Genomic DNA, 22,708 nt, shown 5'->3' with positions numbered 1-22,708 from the left:
GTAACTTCTTAAACACCTGCCCTTATGTCTACTTACATGGTGCCTAATGATGCACAGAAAAAGAAAAATACTGGAAAGGATTAACCAAACAGCATGTGGCTGTTCTTACACCTCCACAAAAATCTGCCAACTTCTGTTGACTTTGTTTTATGAAAATTAAATCATGTATACAACACTAAAGTACAGACAAGCACATACAAATGAAATACAGCATTATGCACAAATTTATTACTCAGCTGTACCTACAATATCCTATTTAGGTGACGGAAGCTGTACTCCTCCTTTAGTTCCTGACAGCTGCAGCAGCTGTCCTGCTATGGCAAATGTTTTCACTGTCCTACCTCTTTCTTCCCTCCCCCAAAAGGCATTACTTTTTGGGGGAATACTCAGCTGCCTTTTGCAATGGGTTATGAGTCTAATTTTGTATATGAAAATGTCATTTCAGGTAAATTGAAGAATTTTCATTTATAAACTAAAGTGAAATCTGCTTTTCAGCTTAGCACTGTTCCCTCTCAGAAAATCAGTTTGTGAATTATTTCAGTATGTCTAAAGCCTAAAATTTCTTTAAGTCTCCTTGAAGCCTCCGTGCAGAGAAACCTTACCATAGGTTGTGGCAATAATCTATTTTCCAACATGAGTACAGTATTCAATCACACTCATTTGGTCAGCTGCCACTGCCACTGGACAAAGGGATACTGAAGAGTTTCACCATTATGGAAAAGTCCTGAAACACCTGGGAGCAATCAACTGCCTCTTGTTATACTAAATAGTCTATTACTATAATAGTAGTTTGTGGTGATAATATTAAAAAAAAAAATACCTTTCTATTAAGCCATTGACAAAGGAGGAAAATAGACTCTCACAGGATCATGTTTCAAGCAAGACATGGAGTTATCCTCTAAGACAACTCCACAAAAAATTCATTAAAAATCCATTAAAAATTAGTGGATTTCCTCCACTCTTCTCAGTTCAGCAAATCTGAAATAGCTGCAAATGAAAGTCACAAAAGCAATTTCCAACTAGCACAGATAATGCCAGAAGTCCTGATGGGCAATAACTGCAGTGTGATGGGTGGAAGCCACACTCGTTGTGAAGCCTCCTCATGTCCTTCCCACGGAGATCATGTGGAAACTTCAGCACTTTGAGTTCCAGGTAGTCACGGAAGTTTTCACATGACCCATTCACCTATGCACTTTAATGTGTGGATATACCGCAGAATATAATGCTACACGTGCTGAAATCCAGCTAATCTGGACATGCAGAACTTTCTATTTGGTTTTAGCAGACCTGTTACTAAATAGGCAAACCAAAGAGTTCAGAAAAAAGGTCAAATCCTATAAAGCTTGAAAGAGGAAGGGAATCAGAGGTACTAAACAAGGTATCCACAGTTTGCCTTACAGAGAGGAAGGCAGAAAAATCCACGTGTCGGTGAAGCAAAGAGCACAGACACAGAAGCAGCTCAGAATGGCATTTACAGAAGCACAAAGAGACACAAGCTATGGGTCCCCCTAAAGAGGATGTCAAGGCACAGCAGCTGGCATAGAAAGGAGGAGGTTAACACAAACTTAGTGAACAATCTTCCATGTGGTATTAAGGGTCACCAGGAGCTGTGCTGAATTCAGGCTCTCTCTGAGAAGCAACCACAGAGGAGGCAGTTGGTGGTGGCTGTGGAACTTCTCCCACCTGCACACCAACTACCATGGAGACGTGCAGCCCTGTTCACTACATGCTTCTCTTCAGATGCATGGAAGTAAACTTTTGAAAAACAGCAGGTCTGTACAGTTTGCACAATTGCATACAAGGATAAACACTGTTTAAGAGTTGAGGAAAAATTCCTTTCTTCTGCCTCCCTGAATGCTGCTGTGCAAGGGTATTGGTTTGGATTCACAAGATTGCCGGTTTCCAGCTTTATCACTGCTTGTTATATAGGGACCAAATTGCTAAATTGCAGGACAGAAAAATCACTTCAAAACCACACAGGTGGGAAAGACCACTTGACAATTTTTCATTCCTGGAAAATTATCAAAGCTGGAACAAGTGATTTACCTTATGTTGGATACAGCTAGCTAAGTAAAAGAAACCAAAGCCAAGAATTAGTCACAGAAATTAGCACTTAAGTATCAGTTTTCCCTAGATTCAGATTAGGACCTGCTCTAGTAGTTGGTCTTTAACATTTTATTAGTAGCTACCTTTATCTCCTCTTTCAGCAATGGTGAAAAGCTAAGGATTTAGACTATTAAAAAGGTGTAAACAGAATTTAACTAGTTTCTCTACCACAATTTAAGTGAACTAACAGAAGGGCTTAAGTCAAAGGGAGAGGAGGTGTATGATTTTAATAAACATTTTTCTTATTAAAATCTTGATATAGTTTAAATATACCATACAGAGGAAAAAAAGCTATTTATAAAGCTACATACATATTTCAAGTCAATGACGACAGCATATATCATTCTAAATTGCCTCTCTGCTTATCAGAATGCCTTGTGTGTGTATATATTGTGAGCTACTGTGCTATCTGCATAACTTTTGTCTAGCTATACATTACAGGACTTAAAAAATGCTTAATCTATATACAGAAATATATATACATATAACATATATTTATATGTTATACATACACATACACTTATATACATATACACACAATACATATATATATACAGTACTTTACATGTATATATGGCCTTTCATCCAAGGGCCTTGGATACTTCTTAGTACATCAAACCTCACAAAGCTTTGTGAGGGAGCTTTATTTTACAGACTGGAGCTTTGATGCCTATTCTAAACAGTTTCTTTTGTTGCTTTCTACTAACTTTGCACATTTCAGTTAGAGGCAGTTTTGGTAGTGGAAATAATCACAGCAGTTTGATAGCCAGGCATAAGGTAGATGTTGCTTAGTACCTTTGTAACTTATCCTCCTTAGTATATGAGAACAGCATAAATTTTCTCTATGCTAAAATGCCTCTACCTAGATTTGTGAAGCTGTACTGCTTTTCATTTTTATCACAGTAAAATCTAATACAGTTTTCAACTTAAGATACACTGGAGGTCGCAACAGGAAATCTAGCGCCAATCCTCATACATTGAAACTATCCTTTTCCAGGATGATTGATTTAGAGGAAGTATTAGTACCTGCAAAAATAATTCTACATCTGTTTACCTGCAGTTTAACTACACAAGCCTAAAACAATCCACCTTATTTAGAAAACAGGATTTTCAGCATCAGTTTGGCAACTGGTGATCAGGATTTGTGATATCAACTGTACTCCATACCTTTAGCAACTAAATAAATGAAGAAAACAGAGGCTTTTTAGAAAATCAGATGTAGGTAACTTTTGGTCATCCTAAAACTAGCTGACAGAAAGGAAAACCCAGAAGAGCTCTGGCTAAGGTGAGTTCTACTGGGATTTGGATGGAACATTACTTCAGCTCTTCCCAACAAAAGGAAGAAAAAAATCATTAACATGGACTAATGGGGTTGGAGAAGCAAGAAATAACATCACCACCACAAAAGCTCTAATCCTTCAGTACTTCAGTCTGCTAGGCTTTCATAAATTTATTTTGATACTGAAAAAGTAGCTCCTTTCTTCATCGACCAATTTCTAACTCAAAAATCTCTCAAGCCTTAGGAAAAAGAAGTCCTACATCATGGTCAAAGACTGCCCTCCCCAAAAGTAACCAAGCACTTCAAAAGTGAATATAGAGTAGAACTCACTACAATGAAGTTCAAGAATTTTATTCTAATCTAATTGCCTTGAGATTTTTCAGAACAAGCTACTTTTCCTTCAAACCAATTCTGTTAAAAGGAGGGGTTGCCTGGCCCATTTCTTTCAGGATTCTCTGCTAACTGTAAAATGTGGGCTAAATGTCTTCTGCATGTCAATTTTTTAGCTACAAAATTCAGATTTTTAATAACCAACTATCTTTAGTGTATGCTGTTAGCTAAAAAGTATAAATGGCTTAATAAATAAAAACTATTGTTTCTTCAGTATGACTTGGTATTTTGTCTGTAATTTCTTTATTAAAAAACTGTAACAAGATACTTAAAAAAAGGCTAGATACAAAAGAAGTTAAGCAGCTCACGAACATTAAAGTTTTCCAAAAAATGTATCTTCAATAATCATGATCTTATAAACATTTTACAGTTACCAGAAAGTGCCCAGGCTGAGTTTACATAGTTAGATAATGTAGTACAAGTGTTGGGTTAGAACTGGTAGTGGAACAATCTCCTGACTGTCTGTTCACTGTAACAAGGATACAAAAATGTTGATTGTGAACTATGAAATACTGTGCATTGGCCTCATCAAATATGTACAGGGAAAAAAAAAAACACTAAAGGTACAGATTACATGCAAAATATTAGTGATGGTATCTGATGTGCCAGAGTTCAATGCAATAGAACAAAAATTGTAATGGAAGTGATTTCATAAGTGAACAATCCCAACTTAGGGATCTGAGCTGTCAGGAACTTTTTACAAGTTCAATATACATGATACACAATTGCAGCCAACCACAAATTAAACACCATAAAAAAAAAGTTAAAAACACAGAACATACTTAATTTTTTATTTTGAAATTCCCTACTCCCTCTATACAAGAACCTTTGCTGAAACACTTTCCACAAAGGCAGCAGTGAATTTTCAGAACATTTTACATATTTTCCCTCAGCAAAAAGATAAATCACAGTGTAAATTATATTGTTCTGCTGTCATCTTTGGCTGGGGCTAGGCAAAGGAATTATTGACTAGCAAACTGTTGCAATCAGATATTGCTAGTGCTCCTTAGGCCTTTATGTTACAAATTTAGTACAGGAATGTTTGCATTTAAATCTTTGAAGTACCACCAGGGGTATGACAGCATTAACTTTCATAAACTTTTATAGACAAATGGAAAAATCTACAAAACTTAGCTAGTAATATTACACAGCAATACACACTTTTTATACTCTACACAAAACCAAAATTCTTGGTCTTAATGGCGAGTAACAATTTTTGTTTCAAAATCTGCTTAGAGGAATAGAGTGGGACATAAAGGCGAGAAATGCAAGTGTTTGCTGTTGGAAGATGTTGGTCATCTGGTGGCCTTATTGTGATGGATGGCATAGGCTGGAACCCCTCCTCACTGGCGGGCAATGATGGACTTGAGGTCCAAAAGTAAACCTGAGAAAAGAAGATAGCATTTAAAATTAAGATTCATACTGGCTACTAATTGTGTAGGGATAGGTTAAAAAATTACTGCACAGTCACAGCAAGATTGATCATACTATGTTCTCTTCAATATGCCAAACTAAACTCCACAGTCATTCTACTTCCTTCTGTAGCAATTTTTTCACTGCCTTTTGTCAACAGCTCATTCACAAAACTGATAAAAACAGCACTCAAAATTATCCTGTATCAACAAACCCTCAGTAAATGGCATGTCCACAAATCCATCTGGGAAGGTGATGACTGCCATCAATACCAATTGAATCAGGAATCACAAACCAGTCAGAGACTACAGAATGTAGTACTGGTACAGACAAAAGGCAGCAACAGACAATATTTGGTCTATTAGCTCAAGTGTGAAATATGGGGTCACCACCAAGGTGTAAGCATAGACACTCCTTGAAAAATGTGCTCTAGGGTTTCCACTTTTCAGTGTACTCTGTTTCCTTTTAGTAGACTATAAGCGAGAGATAGTACCTTAAAGAGTAGGAAGCTAAAAACAAACCATTTTAAGAAGTATACAACTAATAAAATTTACAGGCAAGTTTTTAAAAGTGAAATCTCCTGAACAGTATCTTATTCTTTTATGTTCCTCATCAGCTTCTCACTCCTAAAGGGCTTTGAGAAGGACATGGTATCATTACTGACATCTTAGAGAGAGGACACACATAATTGTCCTCAGCATACAGAGAAGTCGGGTGAGTAGATGATCCATGAAGAGAACATGACCTCAAAACCCTACCAGCCCACAACACAGTTAAGTAACCACAGTTACTCATCTTGCTCTGCAACTGTCTGGAATGAAACTGTGCTTCTGTAAGAGACCTATGAACAGGGAGAAGGACACACCACACTTACTTTCGGTTATACAAAGATCTAGGATTCACACCTGTTGTTTCCAGAACCATGTCTTACCCAACCCTACTACTCTACTCTGCTACTTTAACCCTTAATAAAGTCTCTGTAGATAGACACAGTTAAGAACAGTATTGACACCAGTTATTCCAATTCTTCTGCATGTTTCCAATGGGAATGGACAACTTACCAGATCTTGTCTTTCCGTCATACTCATCTTCTCAACTATGGACCAAAACCAACGCTTGAATTGCAAAAGCTTCTCAGCATTTTCTCCTGTGTGAAATAATAAGGTACACAATTCAGCTGCTACACTGGACAATAACATTAAGAGACCTGTTCTACATGTGCTGCAAGTTGGATCTCAGCTACAATTACTTTAATAAAGTCCTGATATTGGAGACTAGTAATTTCAAAACTAATAGCTTTGAATGCAAGGCCAACACTTACATAACTCAGTATCACTCCCACTCTTCCCTCCTTACCAAAGAGCCCAACTGCATCTAAAGGCAGTTTAAAAATTATGTTAAGAAGCATTAAACTTGCATCCATCACATGTACAGTTCTTGAGAATTTTCACAAGAAAAATATACTAGCAGTAATACAATCTGTATACTTAATATCTAGTAAGAGCGAAGTTGGAAAACATGCTTTCTCTACCCTCACTTACCTGAAGGTAAATATTTTCTAAAGAATGTAAAAAATATCCCAAGTAATAACTTTATTACAGCTTTCAGTGCTTATTAACTAATGTCAGATTTAATAGTTCAAGTTTAATGCTAGTAACTACTCCACACAGAAAAAACAGTTAAGTTATACCTGCAACTCTGTTTATGACTAAGTTATTTCATACCTGATTCATCATTGAAAGAGGTAAAGCTGATTAGCATTTGCACATTTACTTCACCACAGCCATTTACCAGAAGTCTGAAATCTTCTGCTGTCAAATCTTCTAATGAATTCTTTGGAAGTACATCCAAGAGTCCCTTCCTCATTGCCTTAAGTGAAAAGCACAAAATCCACATTGTAACCCTGTAACTTTTAAGATTCACTTTAAATACATTACTCAAAAGTTTAATGTGAAATTCCTTTTAACTCAAGATTCATTATTCTCCGAGATGTTCTTTTCTTTTAAAGCTCTATCATCTGAGATGCAAATCTTCTGAAACAAAGAACTGCACTAATTTTTAAACCCTACCTGCTAGAGCAAAAGAAAGCAGTACTGGTTTGAGCTATTATTTCACCAGGAGCAGAAGCACATTAACTCTTTTAATGCTAAAATGTTCAGGTATTTTGCTAAGCTGTGCTGAATTTGATGAGAATTTAAAAAAAAAAAAACACATCTTGCATGTTACTTTTATTTTGCTTCCTCAGACACATGCTAACTCTGCTTCAAAAATATTACGCACACACACAATATAGTCTATATAAATAAGTAATATCCTGGAAAGATAGGAAATTCCATATTCAAAAATGGAATACTATTAATCAATTTGCTTTAGAACATTTCAAAATGAATACAAATGTAAGAGATTTCAATGCTTAAAATAAACAAGAGTCAAACTATTAATATATGCAGACATGGAGCTCAAGTATCTTAATTCCAGGAACATGTTCTTTCTGTGAGAATTTGGACCACAGCTGCACAGAGGTAATCTGGCCTGCTCCCCTATCTCACATGTGCAGCAGGAAACCACAATGAGCACAAACAACAAAGTTTAGATGTAGCATCATATGACAGACTGGCCTTCATTAACTGTCTAGAAAAATATATTATTCTGTAAGTGTTATTTCACAAGGCTCAAAAAAAGCAAAAAAAAAAAATTAATATGGTTTTCTAGTAAACTTTTTCTTGCCAGGCTAGTGTAAATGGTTTTTTAAATTATTTTTCCTTATAACAAGGATGCAAAAAAATCAAAGGTAATAAATAGTTAAGAACAAAGAAGCTGCCAAATACAAAGCCAAAATTCCAAGAGAATTTGTGCCATTTGAGCTCAAGAAATGAACATATATATTTAACAAATGAGACCCACTATAAAAGAAATTATCTTTCATTCTATAAAATAAATTACTCAAAGTATTCAGTCTTTACAATACTGCATAAACAGCTATACAGTTACAAAAAAATTAAATACTTTAAATCAAGCTGTCAAGACTTTAAAGAAAACTGATTAGCAACACCACAATGAGGAGAATAATTAACTGATGGAAATACTAAAGATTTTTTTTTTCTTTTTAAAAAAAACACTGATGACTTACATGTAGAGGCTGCTCTGCTACTACCAACATTCGGTGTTCTGCATATTTCCGGACATACTCATATACATTCTGAGGAGTGACTGGTATATTTACACCATTGGAAATAAGTTCAACCTATGGCAAAGAAATAAGGAGCATTTAAAAAGGGGAAGGAGAAAAGGGATATAAAGGAAATGAGATTATTACAACCACCACAGTATGCTGCAGAGTGATTTATTGTTTAATATACCTCCAAACCCAAGCAAAATTCACTACTACAGGTTAGTTTTAAGGATTCTCTAGGATTGACTACCGTTGCCAGGGTCTATGGTAGGCTCTGTATTTTTAAAGAAAAAAATCCAGGCTTCAATATCTAAGAACACTGCACTGAATCCAAGAAGAGTAAAATGTTTTATCTGCCATCTGAGAAGAGCATGGATTATGTGCACACTACACCCCGCATAAGCAGTCGAACTCTGAAACTACAGAGCCCCAGAGTTAGCTGTGCTTACCTGCCCTCCACCCTCCTCCTTACACAGGTCTATTGCAAAGGCTAAATCCATTGCTGCAAACACTGCATCAGCATCTGTACTCTGGGAAGCGAGAATAAGTTGCCGAAGGCTTTCATACATAACTGGATCGAAAAAAGCAAAATCATGCCAGTTCACCTATAAAAAAAAAGAAGTTTGAAATATAAGAGGTGTTTAAGAATGCATTCAAAATTATGCAATCTGTGCCAGATCTATGCACTAGCAAACAAAGGATACAAACACACAGAAATAAATGCAGTTAAACTCCTACTTTCGGTCTATTTCAGCAGGTACATTGGAATCCTGGAAGGAATACATATTCAACAAGAAACACCTTAAGATAATATTTAGAAGGCAATCACTCTTGGAGGACACCAGGGGGTATTTAAAGGCCATTTCTCCCATTAACTCTTTTTCATTAAAGATTATACTATGTTGGGTAACTTACTATGTGATCAAACATGAATTTAAGTAACAAACCTTGGTTTAAATTTGCTGGATTAGACAGGACTTAGAATGCCATTGACTAATGCTTCAAAAGTGCAGTACATTATTAGCTTTTACTGGGCCAGGGTAGCAATTTTGGTCAAAAGTTTATGTAATTATTGCTCTGAATTAAATTATGCCTACACCTGACACAACATTTTAATTACAAATTAATTCCATGAGCTCTCTCAAATATCCAGAAAAATGCTTTTCTGTAAGCTATTGCCTAGTATTGTCTAACACCATTGTTTCTGAATCTCAGGAAGAAAAAAAAGCAGAGACAGTATGTTTCTGAAGAGAGTTGAAGGCTAACCTATTACAAATCATTACATCTTAGTCAAATACCTGACTTCTAGTACATCTACTCTGTTCAAAATCTAGGAAACAAAAAAATTAAGTTCTCAAATTAAAGTTCTCAAATTAAAGACCTCCATACAGTTCTGAGTATCAACTCGGCTAGTTAATATATATGTGGTTAAGGGAAAAGCCCAGTTTTATGTATGAGGTTTTAAGTAATTATATAAAATTAAAATTTTTATGATTCGACTTACCTTTCTGCCAAGTAGAACTTTGATTACATGTCTATTTAACGTGATGGGACATAGTTCATTCTGCAACAAGCACAATCCTAGGATTCTAAAAAAATATGTTTGGAGTTGGTTTTGGTACAGCAGAAATTATACTAGAGATCTTTCTCAGACTCACATTTAAGAGTTCCAATATTCTAAAAATTAAGCTGGAGCCAGATTTCCAAATGTATTGGTCACAAATGAAAATCATGGGCACATATAATTTAGAAAAAGAAGGATAAAAAATTAAAATTTAACAGGAAAAGAAACCTCAAGTTGACATACACAAATTCCCCCCTACTTATTCAGTGTGGGCGATAGACACGATTAAAAAAAAATGTTTTTTCCAACTTGGATCATTGGTACTCTCCCTGGTGTTGTGTATGATTGTCATTTATATTTTTTCAGACTAAAAATTTAATGGTAGCATACCTGCCAATGTTTCGGAAACAATTCAGCCTTGCTTCTGTGTTTTTACCAGGTCTTGGTGTATAAAATCCTCGTTTTCCAGGTTGGTAGAAAAGTGGTGCATTATCATCCCCATCATCTGTATCATCCAATTCCATATCTACTACACTGCGGCTGGATCCATGTCGCTTTCTGTTTTCCTGTTTTGAAACAACACACTTCATTCTAGTTACCAACACATATCACGCTATTTGCTAGTAGACCTAAAGATTCAGGTTGCATTGGTTAAAAATTCCTGTGATATTTCCTGATGATGACATTTTATAGTTTTGACTGATTACTGTTAATCCTTTCTAAACAAAATTATTAAACAGAACTTTGTCTTGCATTATAAAGCTTCCAATTGCTTCTGGTTTAAAAATTAACTGATAAAATTTAATCTTACATAAATTTTGTGCAACAGGCCATTACCTGCACTTTATCTGAAGAGTCTAGCAATCCAAGATCCAATATACTGTCAGCACCATTCTCCCTTGAGAAGGGAATAAAAAGGCAGATTTAATTTCACCATCACAGACGCAAAGAATGACAGAATGGTTTGGGTTAGAAAGGAACCTTGAAGATCACCTAGTTCCAGCCCCTTGCTGTGGGCAGGGACACTTTCCTCTAGAACAAATTGCTCAGAGCCCCACCCCAGCCTTCAACACCTCCAGGGATCTACAGCTTCTCTAGGTAACCTGTTGCAGTGCTTCCGTATCCTCAAAGTAAAGACCTTCTTCTTGTAATCTAATCTAAATCTGCTCTCTTTCAGTTTGAAGCCATTCCTCTTGAATTGCCACTACATGCTCTTGTATGAAGTCCCTCGCCATCTTTTTGTCAGTTTCCTTCAAGGACTGGAAGGTTACAAATAGGTCATCCATAAGCTTTCTCTTTTCCATGCTGAACAACCCCAGTTCTCTCAACCTTTCTTCATAAGATAGGTACTCTATTCTTCTGATCATCTTGGTGACTTCTCAGGACTTGCTCTAACAGGTCCATGTCCTTCCTGTGCTGGGGACCCCTGAGCTGGATGCAGCACTGCAGGTGAGGTCTCACCAGAGGGGCAGAATCCTCTCCCTCAACCTGCTAGCCACGCTGTTTTTGATGCAGCCCTGAACACATCTGGCACATTGCATGGCCAGCTCATGTCCAGTTTCTCATCCACCAGCACCCATCAAGTCCTTCTCAGCAGGACTGCTCTCAATAAGGAACTGTCAAATTCTGAAACTGGTTAGAATAGATTAAACCAAAGCCAAAAGGTCACTTGTCCAAAGAAAAATATCTAGACTATCAAGAAACAAGCTGCATGTATTGATGTAGATGCACGTTAGATGTAGAACAGTACAAGTGCTTTGGCCACAAAATCAGTTCTCACTTTTGATACTTTACCTGCCATGTGCAATAATGAGTTCCATTGCTTCATCAACTCTTGCTCTAAGGGAATCTTCACTAGCTAGTAACAGAAGCAGCTGAGCAGGAGACAATTCCAACAACATTCCTGTGATTTTGCTTGCAAATGCCTGGGGATAAAGGAGTGATAGGTCTTACTATTCTCCTCCAGTTCTCACGTTTTCAAATACGACCTTATGAAAGTTTTGGTATTTTAAATAGAGAATGCATTACAAGATACGTCCTAAGCTAAAAAAACAAATTAGAGAAAAAAATCTTAACGAAATAAAAAAGAAAATCAGTCTTTCATATTTGAATACTATCAATTATGTTTCAATTATTTCAATTATGGATAAGGAATTCAATTTTTATATTACATAATGACAAGAACAATCATTAGGTGTATTAAGGAAGTCTTACTGGTTGCATTGCTTGCACTCGAGGGTAGAGCCGTTCTCCAAGGGCTTGTCTGTGTGCTGGGAGAGGGTCAGGGTCATCACTAGGATTTCCTTCTGATGCTGGTCTAAAAGGCCGTGTGTCAATGGACAATTGTCTTCTGAAGTCCCTTAAGATAATCAGAGCAGTTTGTACTCATTTCAGAGGAAAAATCCTCTGGGAAAAATATTATTTGCACACTGACTGATATTAGCATTAGCTTTACTGCTGGAATAGTAGTGTTGCTCATAGCTGCTTGGAGAGAATGAATCAGAAAGAGAAAATCAAAATAAACCAGAGATTTTAGTATTACTTGTGTTTTGGATACAGCCGTCAGACATGCCACCAATGGCACTGTTGTTTCTAAACTACCTCACAATTTTATTCTAGTACACAAGTTTTTGTTACTGTTTTAGCAGAAGAAACTGATGGCCTGTGGTGGAGACATAACCAATTAATGATAAAATAAGCATAATAATTATTTAAAGAATTAAAAGTAGAGACCGAATTTCAAAAAATTACCCTGCAAATCACTCCTGAGACTTCTTTAACTGGAGGAAGTAAAAGTATCTTTCCTGAAAATATTCAAGGCAATTACTCTATTTGACAAAATATCTTCATCAGGATAAAGATAACCACTTACCTATCCCTATCTCTCCGAGAACCAGTTCGCAAGCCACTACTTCTCCGCATTTCTCTCTCTCGCTCCCTTTCCCGATCTCTCTCTCCCCTATTTCGCAATCTCTGCATGAGACCTGAAGGGCAAAAAACCTCATAAACTTAAACATCTTTATATTTCTCTCTCCTACCTAAGTTTCAGTGTAAGGAAGACTAAGGTTTGGAAGAGTTTGAAAGACATCAATGAGACAGAACCATTTCACTTGAAACAGTGATTGGGTTCAGCCAAACTTAAGAAAGGACCTGAAGTATTTGTACTAACTCAAAAATCATAAAATACTTTAAGAGTTTATATATACTTTCAAAACCATTATAATGTGTTTGTGGCAAGTCAGATGGAACAGTGGCAGTAAAATGTATAAGCTCTTAGTAGCTAAAATCTTGACAATTATTACCTGCTGGAGAGAAGAATGCTCAAAAAATCTGAGCACATCTAAAGCAGACTCCTGTTGCTATAAAAACAAGAAGTTCCTGTTTCTGAAAGCAGGGACAGAAAAAGCCATTTCCTTGCTCCAGAGAACTAATGCATCATTTTTATGGATTCTGAGCTAACAAGAGGTATCTCTGCACAAGGCCAAGTATTTCTATGTAAATAAAGCACACAAAGTTTTTATTAATATTTTCTGTAGATTAACTGCTGTGCATCACTTACTTGTATGGGTACCCTTGTTGGCATTCTGAATGCAATCTAGATTTGGCAGTTTCTCATTTGACAGAAAAGCCTGTGCAATAGCAGTATAAAAGCTTCGTGCTACACCGCTGCCTTCTCCGGGCTCATCCTTAAAAGTAACTTTCACTCTGTGTACAGCCATCGGAGTGGTAGCACACCTGCGACCAAAGTGATTGTTGAGCTGCCTCATGGTCTGCTGAATTAGAAGATCTCTGTCTCGATCAACCTAGTAAAGAAACAAAAAAAAATTCTTTCTTTACCAATTATCATTCTAAGAGACTTTCAGCTTCACTACAGATTTCTGGACACTACTGCACAGATTCAAAAAAAATAACAATGAGACTGGGAAAACTACATAACTCAAAAAGTATGATTTAAGACACCTGCTTGCAGACTCTGAAATACTTTTCCTATCAAGTTACTGTAATAATTCAACTTTTAATGAAAGTTTATTCAAAGAGAAACTAACATTTTTTACCTCCAATGTTAAATCCCTTGATTGCTGGTTTCTAAGTTTTTCCATCTCCCTGCGGAATTTCGATTCCTTTACTTCAAAGCCACCTAATTCAGTCAAGATCTAAAAATAATTAAAAAAAAACAAGGACAAACCCCAAAATCAGAATGATTAGAGTCACAATAGAGTTGTAAGAGGAACTGTCCTGACACTGAGAAATACATACCGATCCAGGCTCTGCTCCAACATCTTCCATGAATACTCTACCAAATAACTCCAGAGAAAGGCGCCAACGTCCCAGCAACATGTCATGAGAAATAACCATGCCCATGAAGCTACACTGTGGCCTGAAAGAAAGAAGAAAAAATGACAAATATGTCAATCAAGTTACATTTCAGACATATTTTGTGTACTTCAGCTTTTCCTACCTTCTGCCTTCAACTAAGTTTTTTATTCCTGATAAACAATAACACAGTACATTAAGTCTGTGGACAAAAGCACATGAAGCTCCTTAGTTTCAGCAAAAACACAAGTCTTGCTTCCAAAGGGTAATTACCCCAAAAGCATATAACTTTTGGTGCTATGTGGAATGCACTGTTACTGATCTCCCATCAACCAAGACTTCAATTTATTTTAAAATAGCTGTAATTTGAAAGGAGGGCAGTTCAGTCTGTAACTGCATTAAGTGTGGGCAGCACCACCAGACACAGACAGCAAGCTGTCAATTCCAACTGCTCAGCCTGTCTACCCAGGACATCAGGTCTGCAGCAGGAAACCAGGGAGTAAAGGAATTTGTCTGCAGTTTGCACAGACCTCTTTGAAGACTGTTCAACTATTCACTTTAGAAGCTACCAATCACAAACTACAAATGCAAACTAAATTAAGCTACCAGTTTTATTTAATTTCAAAAAGACTTTCTGGAGTCCCAAACAGCAACTTATCAGAGCAGTAATATTTCAAAATGTAATTTTTAACTCAGCTACCTGAAAGATGTGAGGGGTGGCCCTTCACTTTCTGTCAATCCTATCTCTGCCAACAAGCTGCTTTTCAATTGTGCTGCAAGATCATGAGCTGAAGGCCCCGGTTTTGAACTCTCAGATTCTTCTGTAGGCACATTTTGTTCTTCCCCTTCCTTCTTCTGCCGATTTTGCATGCTCATAACATTTTTTAAGTTGGCTGCATAAGACATTTTAGTTGGAAGAACCTAAAGGAGAAGTAAAATTTAACTGAACTTTCAAAGCAGACCAGAAGGCTTTTTCAGCACATATATTCATAGGTGTATATTTTAAATCATACAAAAGTGAACACTGTAACTGACCTGCTAAAACACAGTGACCTCAAAAATTTCAATAAATACAGAAAAAAAACCTTATTTTCCCCACAGTATGTTTGCATTTAATATGCTTGCTAATTAATGTTCAGTCTGAAAGCAAGTCAAATCTACTGGACAGACAATAGGAAGATTTAAATATTTTTATCAAAACTAATTATATAATTAGCATTCCAAAATCAAGTCACAAATGTAATGCTGCATTTAGAAATATTATCTGAAAGCTGCTGTAAGTCAATAATCACCAAGTTTCTACATTAAGCATACTTTTCATAAATATTTCAAGATTTTACAGGCACTGGGCTTTTAAATTATCATTCTGAAAGCTACATAAAATTCTCTCTGAAAACATTAAAGTGTCTTTTTGAGGAATGATGGTTCTAGTTTAAATTACCATATTGTTTAAAATAATAAAGCTTTACATTTACCTCAAGGCAGTTTCTGTCCACTGTAACTTCCACTAAGCACTTGCCACTGTTGGCAGAAGATGAGTACAGACCCTGACTGGGTCGGCCAAACAGATCCTCTTTGCGAGCATTTGGCTGAAAAGCAACAAAAGTGTTCTGGGTCAATAACAGACTTCGGTGAGGAACAAAAAAGCAAACTGCAATTTTCTTCCAAAACCCCATCTCTGATGTCACCTGTAATAGATGTGGCTGGTCTGCCAAGGGGATGGCCTCTGCCAGAGGAACCTCAAAAGGATTGGGTGGGATGCAGCCAAGGAATGTCATAGAGTCTGACCGTCTGAAAAATGGATGGTTTTGGCCAGTCTCTGCTGGGAGGGCATCATCATCTTTGTCATTGAGTGTAGCACCTAAATATCAGAGATTTCAAATCAATTTTCACAGTCATAAAAGCAAAGGTTATAAAATGCCAAAAATTAATATCCTTCCCTATTAGCTACCTGACTAGAGAAAATTCTCTGTAAATTTAGTACTTCTACAGGATGCTTCTGCAAATGTTGTATCTTTTTTAATTCACTTAGTTAGTTTTTATCCTTTCTACTGTACCTAGCTTTACTGAACAGACACTCCTACACTGTATGTAGGAATATATATTCTACCAATTTCAGCACAGTTTCGTCAGATCAAAAAAAATCAGTCTAACTGTGATTCAAATTTTAATGTAGAATGGTGGGTAAGGGCAGAAATGCTGCAGTTTAGTGAGAAAGGAGATGAAAAGATGGCCCTGAAATGAGAGACCATGAAATAGGCAATGGTAGAAGATAATTGGTAAAGTAATAATGCTAAGAAAAATCTTACTAAAACCCAACTTTACATATACAAGCAGCAAAATTTATTCAAAGTCTCAGCTAGTAAAAGGGAAAAAGCACTAATAAAGTCTAGCTTTTTGGTATGAAAGGTCAATTTTTGTATACTAACTTTGATTGGTATCATCATCATTTTCATGTTCTGAATCTTCGTTGTCAAGACCCAGTTCCAAAAGCTCACGAGTCCTTAATAAAAAACACCCAAAACAACAACAAAAGAAAATAAAAAAGAGTCAATCATCTTGAAGAAATTATTAGGCAAAATATCTGTATCTGTAGCATAGTCATGAAGTGTTCTTAAGAGTTATACATAACAAAAACAAAACTAAAACTGAAATACCATAGAGAACTTCTCATTACATACTCACTACATCACTCACATGATTACCCTTAGAGCCATTTGGCCACTTAACAATTCTGATCTTTAAAGTTACAGCTTTGGGCAGTGATACTTGGTTTTAAACACTGTATCAATATAAAATCCTAGGAACCCTGTATTAGTGGAAGAAATATGCAAGTAAATACTATTTCAAAATTTGAAAATAATCTCACTGATATAATATCAGAAGGTAAATCTGCAAGCTGCACATTAAAAAACTTGATTTCACTGTATTATACTAGTGTTCTGTCAAGAACTTTGATTAGTATTCTGGCAGTTTATGCATTGTGAAATGTGTTCTGAAACTAGATGAAGACTGATAAAATTCATTTTACTCAGAGTACTAATATGTCATCTAACAGAAGCAACTGTTTGAACCACTCACTTTTAATTGAAAAGGTCTAGGCCTTCACAGTTTTAAAAGCATTTCATATAAATTTCCCAATTCTTTAATGAACAGTTATTTGACAGATTTCAGCACATTATTTTTTTTTTTTTTTGAAAAGCAGCTTCTGTAAGTATATTATTACCTGGAAAAGAGTTAAAGCTGTGCCTGTAACTACTCAAATCAGTACAAAATGTTGATTACTGTAGTATATCATTCTTACCTGTGAGGAAACTACTGTTGATAACACCCCCCTCAGTACACCTTTGAGGTCATAACAAACCTTACATTACCAAAATAAACAGAACACAGTATTGCAAGTGAAGTACAGTCCAATATATATCTAAAATACTAATATCTTATATTTTACAGTTTGCATTTGTAGAGAACATAAAGTTAAGCTTGATCTGCAGTATTGAAAACTACGAGCAGAAAGCAGCAAAGATCTGCATTTAACTGTTGACTAGGACTGCTTGGGTACATTACCTAAAAATCTAGTAAGAAATGAGAATAGATGGCGTAGACTACCAACAGGTGGACATTTCTATTAGCATTAATTGGCATTTGAAATAATAAAAAAAAAAATCTTAAAACATCTTAAAAATTAATAACTGCACCTTGGAAAATGCCATAGTTGAAACAGCAGTTTTTCAACTTAAGGACATTTTCAGCTACTGATTTCCCTACTCTGTTTTAAATATCAGGTGAGTCTCACCGCATATAACCAAATGGAAAACAAAATCACAAAGCTCATTATAACAGACAATGACATTTTCTCCAATGTCATCTCTAACATGTTTGACAGTAAGTTGCTATCATGTCAAATGCATGTCTCACGTCATTAACTGAGAAATTGTCCTGAGTATGTCTTTTAGAGGCACTGCTACAGAGTTAAAAATCCAACTCAAGTTTCAACAGTATGAAAACATTTTACAGCATAAAAAGAAGTGAACAGGGTACTGCAACAGGCTTATCAAACACAGGTACATTATATACCATTGTAGAAATTATTTTTATAATATATATGTTACTACATACATTTATAATATGTATGTTACTACACACACCCACACACAGACATACAGACTAATGCATCTATTTATATAAAAGTTGCTGAGGAACAATACCAATGACTGAAACAAAAAGGCTTATGCCACTTTTACATAGGTTTTGTTTCTAGGAGTCATCCTCAGTACCTTTTCCTTTCCAGCTGAGGAGTATCCAATGTTGTCTGTTGATTCATTGCTTTAATCCAATAAATAAGGGCTTGAAAAACATATGCTACGTGCTTTAGTGAGCAGACATCTAGAACAGGAAGAACATCCGAGTGCTCATCGTTGTGAGAACGCATCAAGGACAGCGCGTAGTTCAGGAAATCACCGCGTGCTGACATCATTCCCTGACGGGCACTGAGCAAAGTAGCACGTCTGGTGAAGGAAAAGGATCAAATACAGAGAAATCACACAGCACAGGAGAACACACACTTTATTTATAAGCCCTGTATTTGAAATTTGGATGTAGAATCTCAATGAACTACATACAAAAATACTGATAACAAGCTAAAAGCATAGAACAAGCAGTTCAGATGCAATACATTGTAAACAGTTAATGCCCAAGATTAATCTAGTGTGTCAAAATAAACCAAATAGTAGCAACAACACAGAAAGCCAACGTAAATCAAAACAGCAACTACTTTCCAGTGCTGCAGAATTAGATTCCTAAGATGTCTGTGAATATGATTTGACTATAAAACTGGTAATTCATACTGCATGCAGTAATCAAACTATTTTCATACCTTCTTCCCTCAAGTGTTCTCAAGCTGGCTTCCTCACGGGCTGTCATCCTTTCCCTTCTAGCTGAGTTCTGAGAAGCATGGAGAGGATGATTTGGATGCCCAGGATCACCAGCAGAAGATAATGCGGAGCCATAACGCAGCTGAGCTTCAGTAGAGTCCATGATACTGACCATCCAATTCCAAGTAGGAATAAGCTTTTCTTCCACATAATTCTATAGAAAATGAGATTTAACTGGTTTTGCAAACAATAGAACTAGATGAAGAGAATGAAATCTTCCTGATTCCCCACAAAGAGGCTGTAAAATCATGCTCAAGAATTACCTATTATCAGTTTCTGAAAGCTCTGTTGAGATTGCTCATTTACAGTGGTGGTATGTAGCTCTCATTGCTTAACACTTTGATATCTATCAAGCATTCTCACCATATCTCTCTCTCTCTTTTGGGCATCTCTTCTACTTCTCCCCTTATGACCACTCAGCATCTCCCAGGTGTGCACAACTTGACAATTTGAGCTTAATTCCTGACTTTCTGTTAGCTTTAACAGCCCTCATCCTGCTGTGGAATTCATCAGCCAGATCTTTCACCATTCTTCACCCCTTGCAAATTACTCACTGAAGACAACAAAATTAAAACCTGCACAGAGAACTATGTCTGCAAACAAGTTTCACCTCCTGGTCTCATCTTTGCTTCACCTGTTCCCACTCCCAGCTCTGCAACCTGCTTTTCTTACCATCTGCTAACTCCATTGACCTGTTGGATTTTTTTTGATTCAACAGTAGTCTGCTTTCTTCATTGCTCTGCATTCTGGTCTTCAAAAATATTCCTCACACTTCCAATGCACTGGACTAACAAAATATTGTCTCAACCCCATTTCCATGTCCAAATGAAACCTCCACTGTTCAGGTTTCCTGTGCTAATACAAACCTCTTCCTGCCTCAGCTGGACAGATCTCATGTTCACTTTTCCCATTAAGAATCTCCTGAACAGAAAATTATTTTAGCCTCCTCCATAATAAAACAACACTCTCTTATTTCTTTCCCTGTTTGTTTACCCTAGTGTTTGATTCTTTCTAACCTTCCTCTCCCAAATCAGAAGTCTTTTCCTTCTGTCACACTGTGAAAACAAAGCCAGACAAATATCATGTGGCTCAATTACACGTAAATATATTGTCAGCAGGTTTCTATATCCCTACACAGCACTACTAACAGAAAAGAGCATCCCTTGATTTCCTGCCCCAATACAGCAGCTGTGTTGTTCACAGTTGACTTCTGTACTAAATTCAGCACATACAATTTTACCCTATACACTATGCCCAGGTACAAGTTGATACATACTTTCTAAGCACTCTGGAATCCCTCCAGTCTTGTCAGTCTCTGAAAGGAATGTCTATACATAAAGGGGAAGACTGCTGTCTGACAGATATTTTCTCTACATTTTACATAAATTTTCAAAGATAATCAAGAGCTGTATGAAAAATATGTATATAACATGGAAAGGATGACCATGTCCCTGAAGGAAGGGACAGTGAACAGTAGATTTAGCTATACAAATCTTTTCTCTCATTTAATTATTTGGCCCTTACTAACTTTCTTCTTAGATAGACTCAATAGATCATGTCAAATAGAATACGGCAATAGATGTATAGCAGAAATCCCTAGTCAATTCTGACTTAACTATTAATTATGTACCAGTCAGACACTGTTTAAACAAAATCAACATTAAGTTCCTTTTTTTGAAAGAATATATGTATATTAAATACTATCCATTTAATTAAATAAGTGACCACAGTTACTTTAGTCCACACTCTCTCTTAACATAAGAAGAGGCTGACAATGCTGGGAATACTTTAGACTGAAGAAACAAACTCAGGAGGATCTTACCAGTGTGTACAAACACCTGACAAAAAAGGTAAAAAGTATACAAAGCCAGACTCTTCTTAGTGATACCCAGTGAATGGACAAGTAGTAACAATTGAAATACTTGGTAAGTCCCTTTAAACTCAAGAAAAATGCCCTTTCGCTGTAAGAACTGCACTGTCAAACATTTAATAGGTTGTTCAGAACAGCTGTGGAATCTCCACCCTTGGAGATATTCAAAACCTAACCAGACAGTCCTGAGCAGCCTACTTCTGTTGACCCTCAAAGAAATTTAGATTAGCCAATATGCAGAGGTCACTTTCAATCTCAACAATTCTAAAATTTTACCTGAAACACTCCATTTGTATTGAAGTTATGTTTTTTCTACAAAAGTTTCCATGTTCTTACCTGCAAGTTAACTGCATCTTGGTAAGTCAGCTTCACTGCAGCTGGAATCTGGGAGTACACTAAGTGGTTGTATTTGGGAATCAGACCCATCAGATCAGATATCTGCCGTATCACAATACTGTATGCTCTTGCTAAGCTGCTTGCAGATGTTAAATAGCTGCTTGCATTGCTGGCTTCAAGTGCTGCAGCAGCTGCTGCAGCACTCGTACTGATGGTACCACTCCGACGAAGGTTTGAGGGATCAATATAAATCAAGCCTGCTGAACTTGCTAAATATAAAAGAAGATATTACATTAATTAACCCATTGAATCTTCGCTATATCATTTGTGTATTGATTGATTTCATGACCAAGATTTACAGAAATAAACTTGTAAATATTACTGACATCACAACTGTAACTAGCAAATAATTGCTAGTAAGCATACTCAGATCTTAACCTCAACAGATCTTTTCCTTTTTTTAAATTCAGAACTGGAACAGTCAAGATAGGTCAGCAGTATGACGAAGAGGTAAGATTTCATCCTTAAGAGAATAAACAAAAGCAGAGGAAGGAACAAAGCCAGAGGTAGCTGGCATTCATGCATGCAATTCACTCAGACTTGCCTGCTGGGGTTGACGTACTAGAGGGAGCTGTGCTGGTAGTCCTCTGGTTTTGGGTGTTCCGAACAGCCCATTGCATGGAACGGGGAGCCTGGGCAGCACCGTTGGCGTGGGAGCTATTTGTGGTCCGCTCCAGAGGCTCATCAAGCATGAAGGTTTCCTGCTCTATGTCATCACTTTGACTGCTGCTGCTATCAGAGTCACTGGAATCATTTGATTGAGAGTCATCTTCAGAAAAAAATGCTGGAACACTGCTAGCTCCTGTTGGAAAAAATAAGCAATAAATGACAACTCCACACCTGTGCACATATACACATATCATGTCAGCATAGTAGACTTCTTCCATGAGAAACTACACTATACTATAAAGGTTCAAATGCCACTATTGAAAATTATCATAACATATTGCTAATTCTCCACAGGTGTAATGAAAAAGCAGTATGACTACTTACAATTCAAAATATAAATTAAGAGGTAATTTGATTTAAAAATACTTTACTAATTCTACCCCCCTAGGAAAAGAATTCTAAAAGTTATGTTTCCAAATTGGACAGTAAGGCAGTTGCTCTCAAAAACCTGTACAGTGAGCACTCAGGTTTTGTGTATTGATTTAAACCATAAACCACTGTTTTCAACTACTACATTTGAAAATAGCAAGACCATTTCATTTCACTACACAAGAGTGCATGGTAAATTTCTAACACATGCAGCTGCTCTGTAAGAGCAAAA

The 22,708-nt window shown here is 36.5% G+C and overlaps 1 protein-coding gene across 1 annotated transcript in view; it reads right to left on the bottom strand.

Annotated features, from left to right (window-relative positions):
* Positions 1-2,314: 2,314 nt before the first annotated feature.
* Positions 2,315-22,708, bottom strand: part of UBR5 (ubiquitin protein ligase E3 component n-recognin 5) — an 87,595-nt gene continuing 67,201 nt past the window's right edge. The window contains exons 38-59 of the mRNA XM_021529445.3: positions 21,983-22,240; positions 21,379-21,647; positions 19,115-19,326; positions 18,516-18,746; positions 16,668-16,741; positions 15,927-16,099; positions 15,714-15,827; positions 14,939-15,159; positions 14,182-14,302; positions 13,980-14,078; positions 13,484-13,727; positions 12,797-12,908; positions 12,139-12,283; positions 11,719-11,849; positions 10,762-10,822; positions 10,315-10,490; positions 9,865-9,949; positions 8,810-8,965; positions 8,319-8,432; positions 6,913-7,057; positions 6,250-6,335; positions 2,315-5,159 (exon numbers count right to left, since the gene is read on the bottom strand). Of these exons, the coding sequence (XP_021385120.1) occupies positions 4,947-5,159; positions 6,250-6,335; positions 6,913-7,057; positions 8,319-8,432; positions 8,810-8,965; positions 9,865-9,949; positions 10,315-10,490; positions 10,762-10,822; positions 11,719-11,849; positions 12,139-12,283; positions 12,797-12,908; positions 13,484-13,727; positions 13,980-14,078; positions 14,182-14,302; positions 14,939-15,159; positions 15,714-15,827; positions 15,927-16,099; positions 16,668-16,741; positions 18,516-18,746; positions 19,115-19,326; positions 21,379-21,647; positions 21,983-22,240 (3,440 nt within the window). The 3' untranslated portion in view covers positions 2,315-4,946. The remainder of the gene's footprint in view (positions 5,160-6,249; positions 6,336-6,912; positions 7,058-8,318; positions 8,433-8,809; positions 8,966-9,864; positions 9,950-10,314; positions 10,491-10,761; positions 10,823-11,718; positions 11,850-12,138; positions 12,284-12,796; positions 12,909-13,483; positions 13,728-13,979; positions 14,079-14,181; positions 14,303-14,938; positions 15,160-15,713; positions 15,828-15,926; positions 16,100-16,667; positions 16,742-18,515; positions 18,747-19,114; positions 19,327-21,378; positions 21,648-21,982; positions 22,241-22,708) is intronic.

Source organism: Lonchura striata, chromosome 1 (assembly GCF_046129695.1).
Source record: "Lonchura striata isolate bLonStr1 chromosome 1, bLonStr1.mat, whole genome shotgun sequence".
Classification (NCBI taxonomy): domain Eukaryota; kingdom Metazoa; phylum Chordata; class Aves; order Passeriformes; family Estrildidae; genus Lonchura; species Lonchura striata.
The sequence above is the reverse complement of the archived record's forward strand: the minus strand, read 5'-3'. Positions and strand labels throughout refer to the sequence as shown.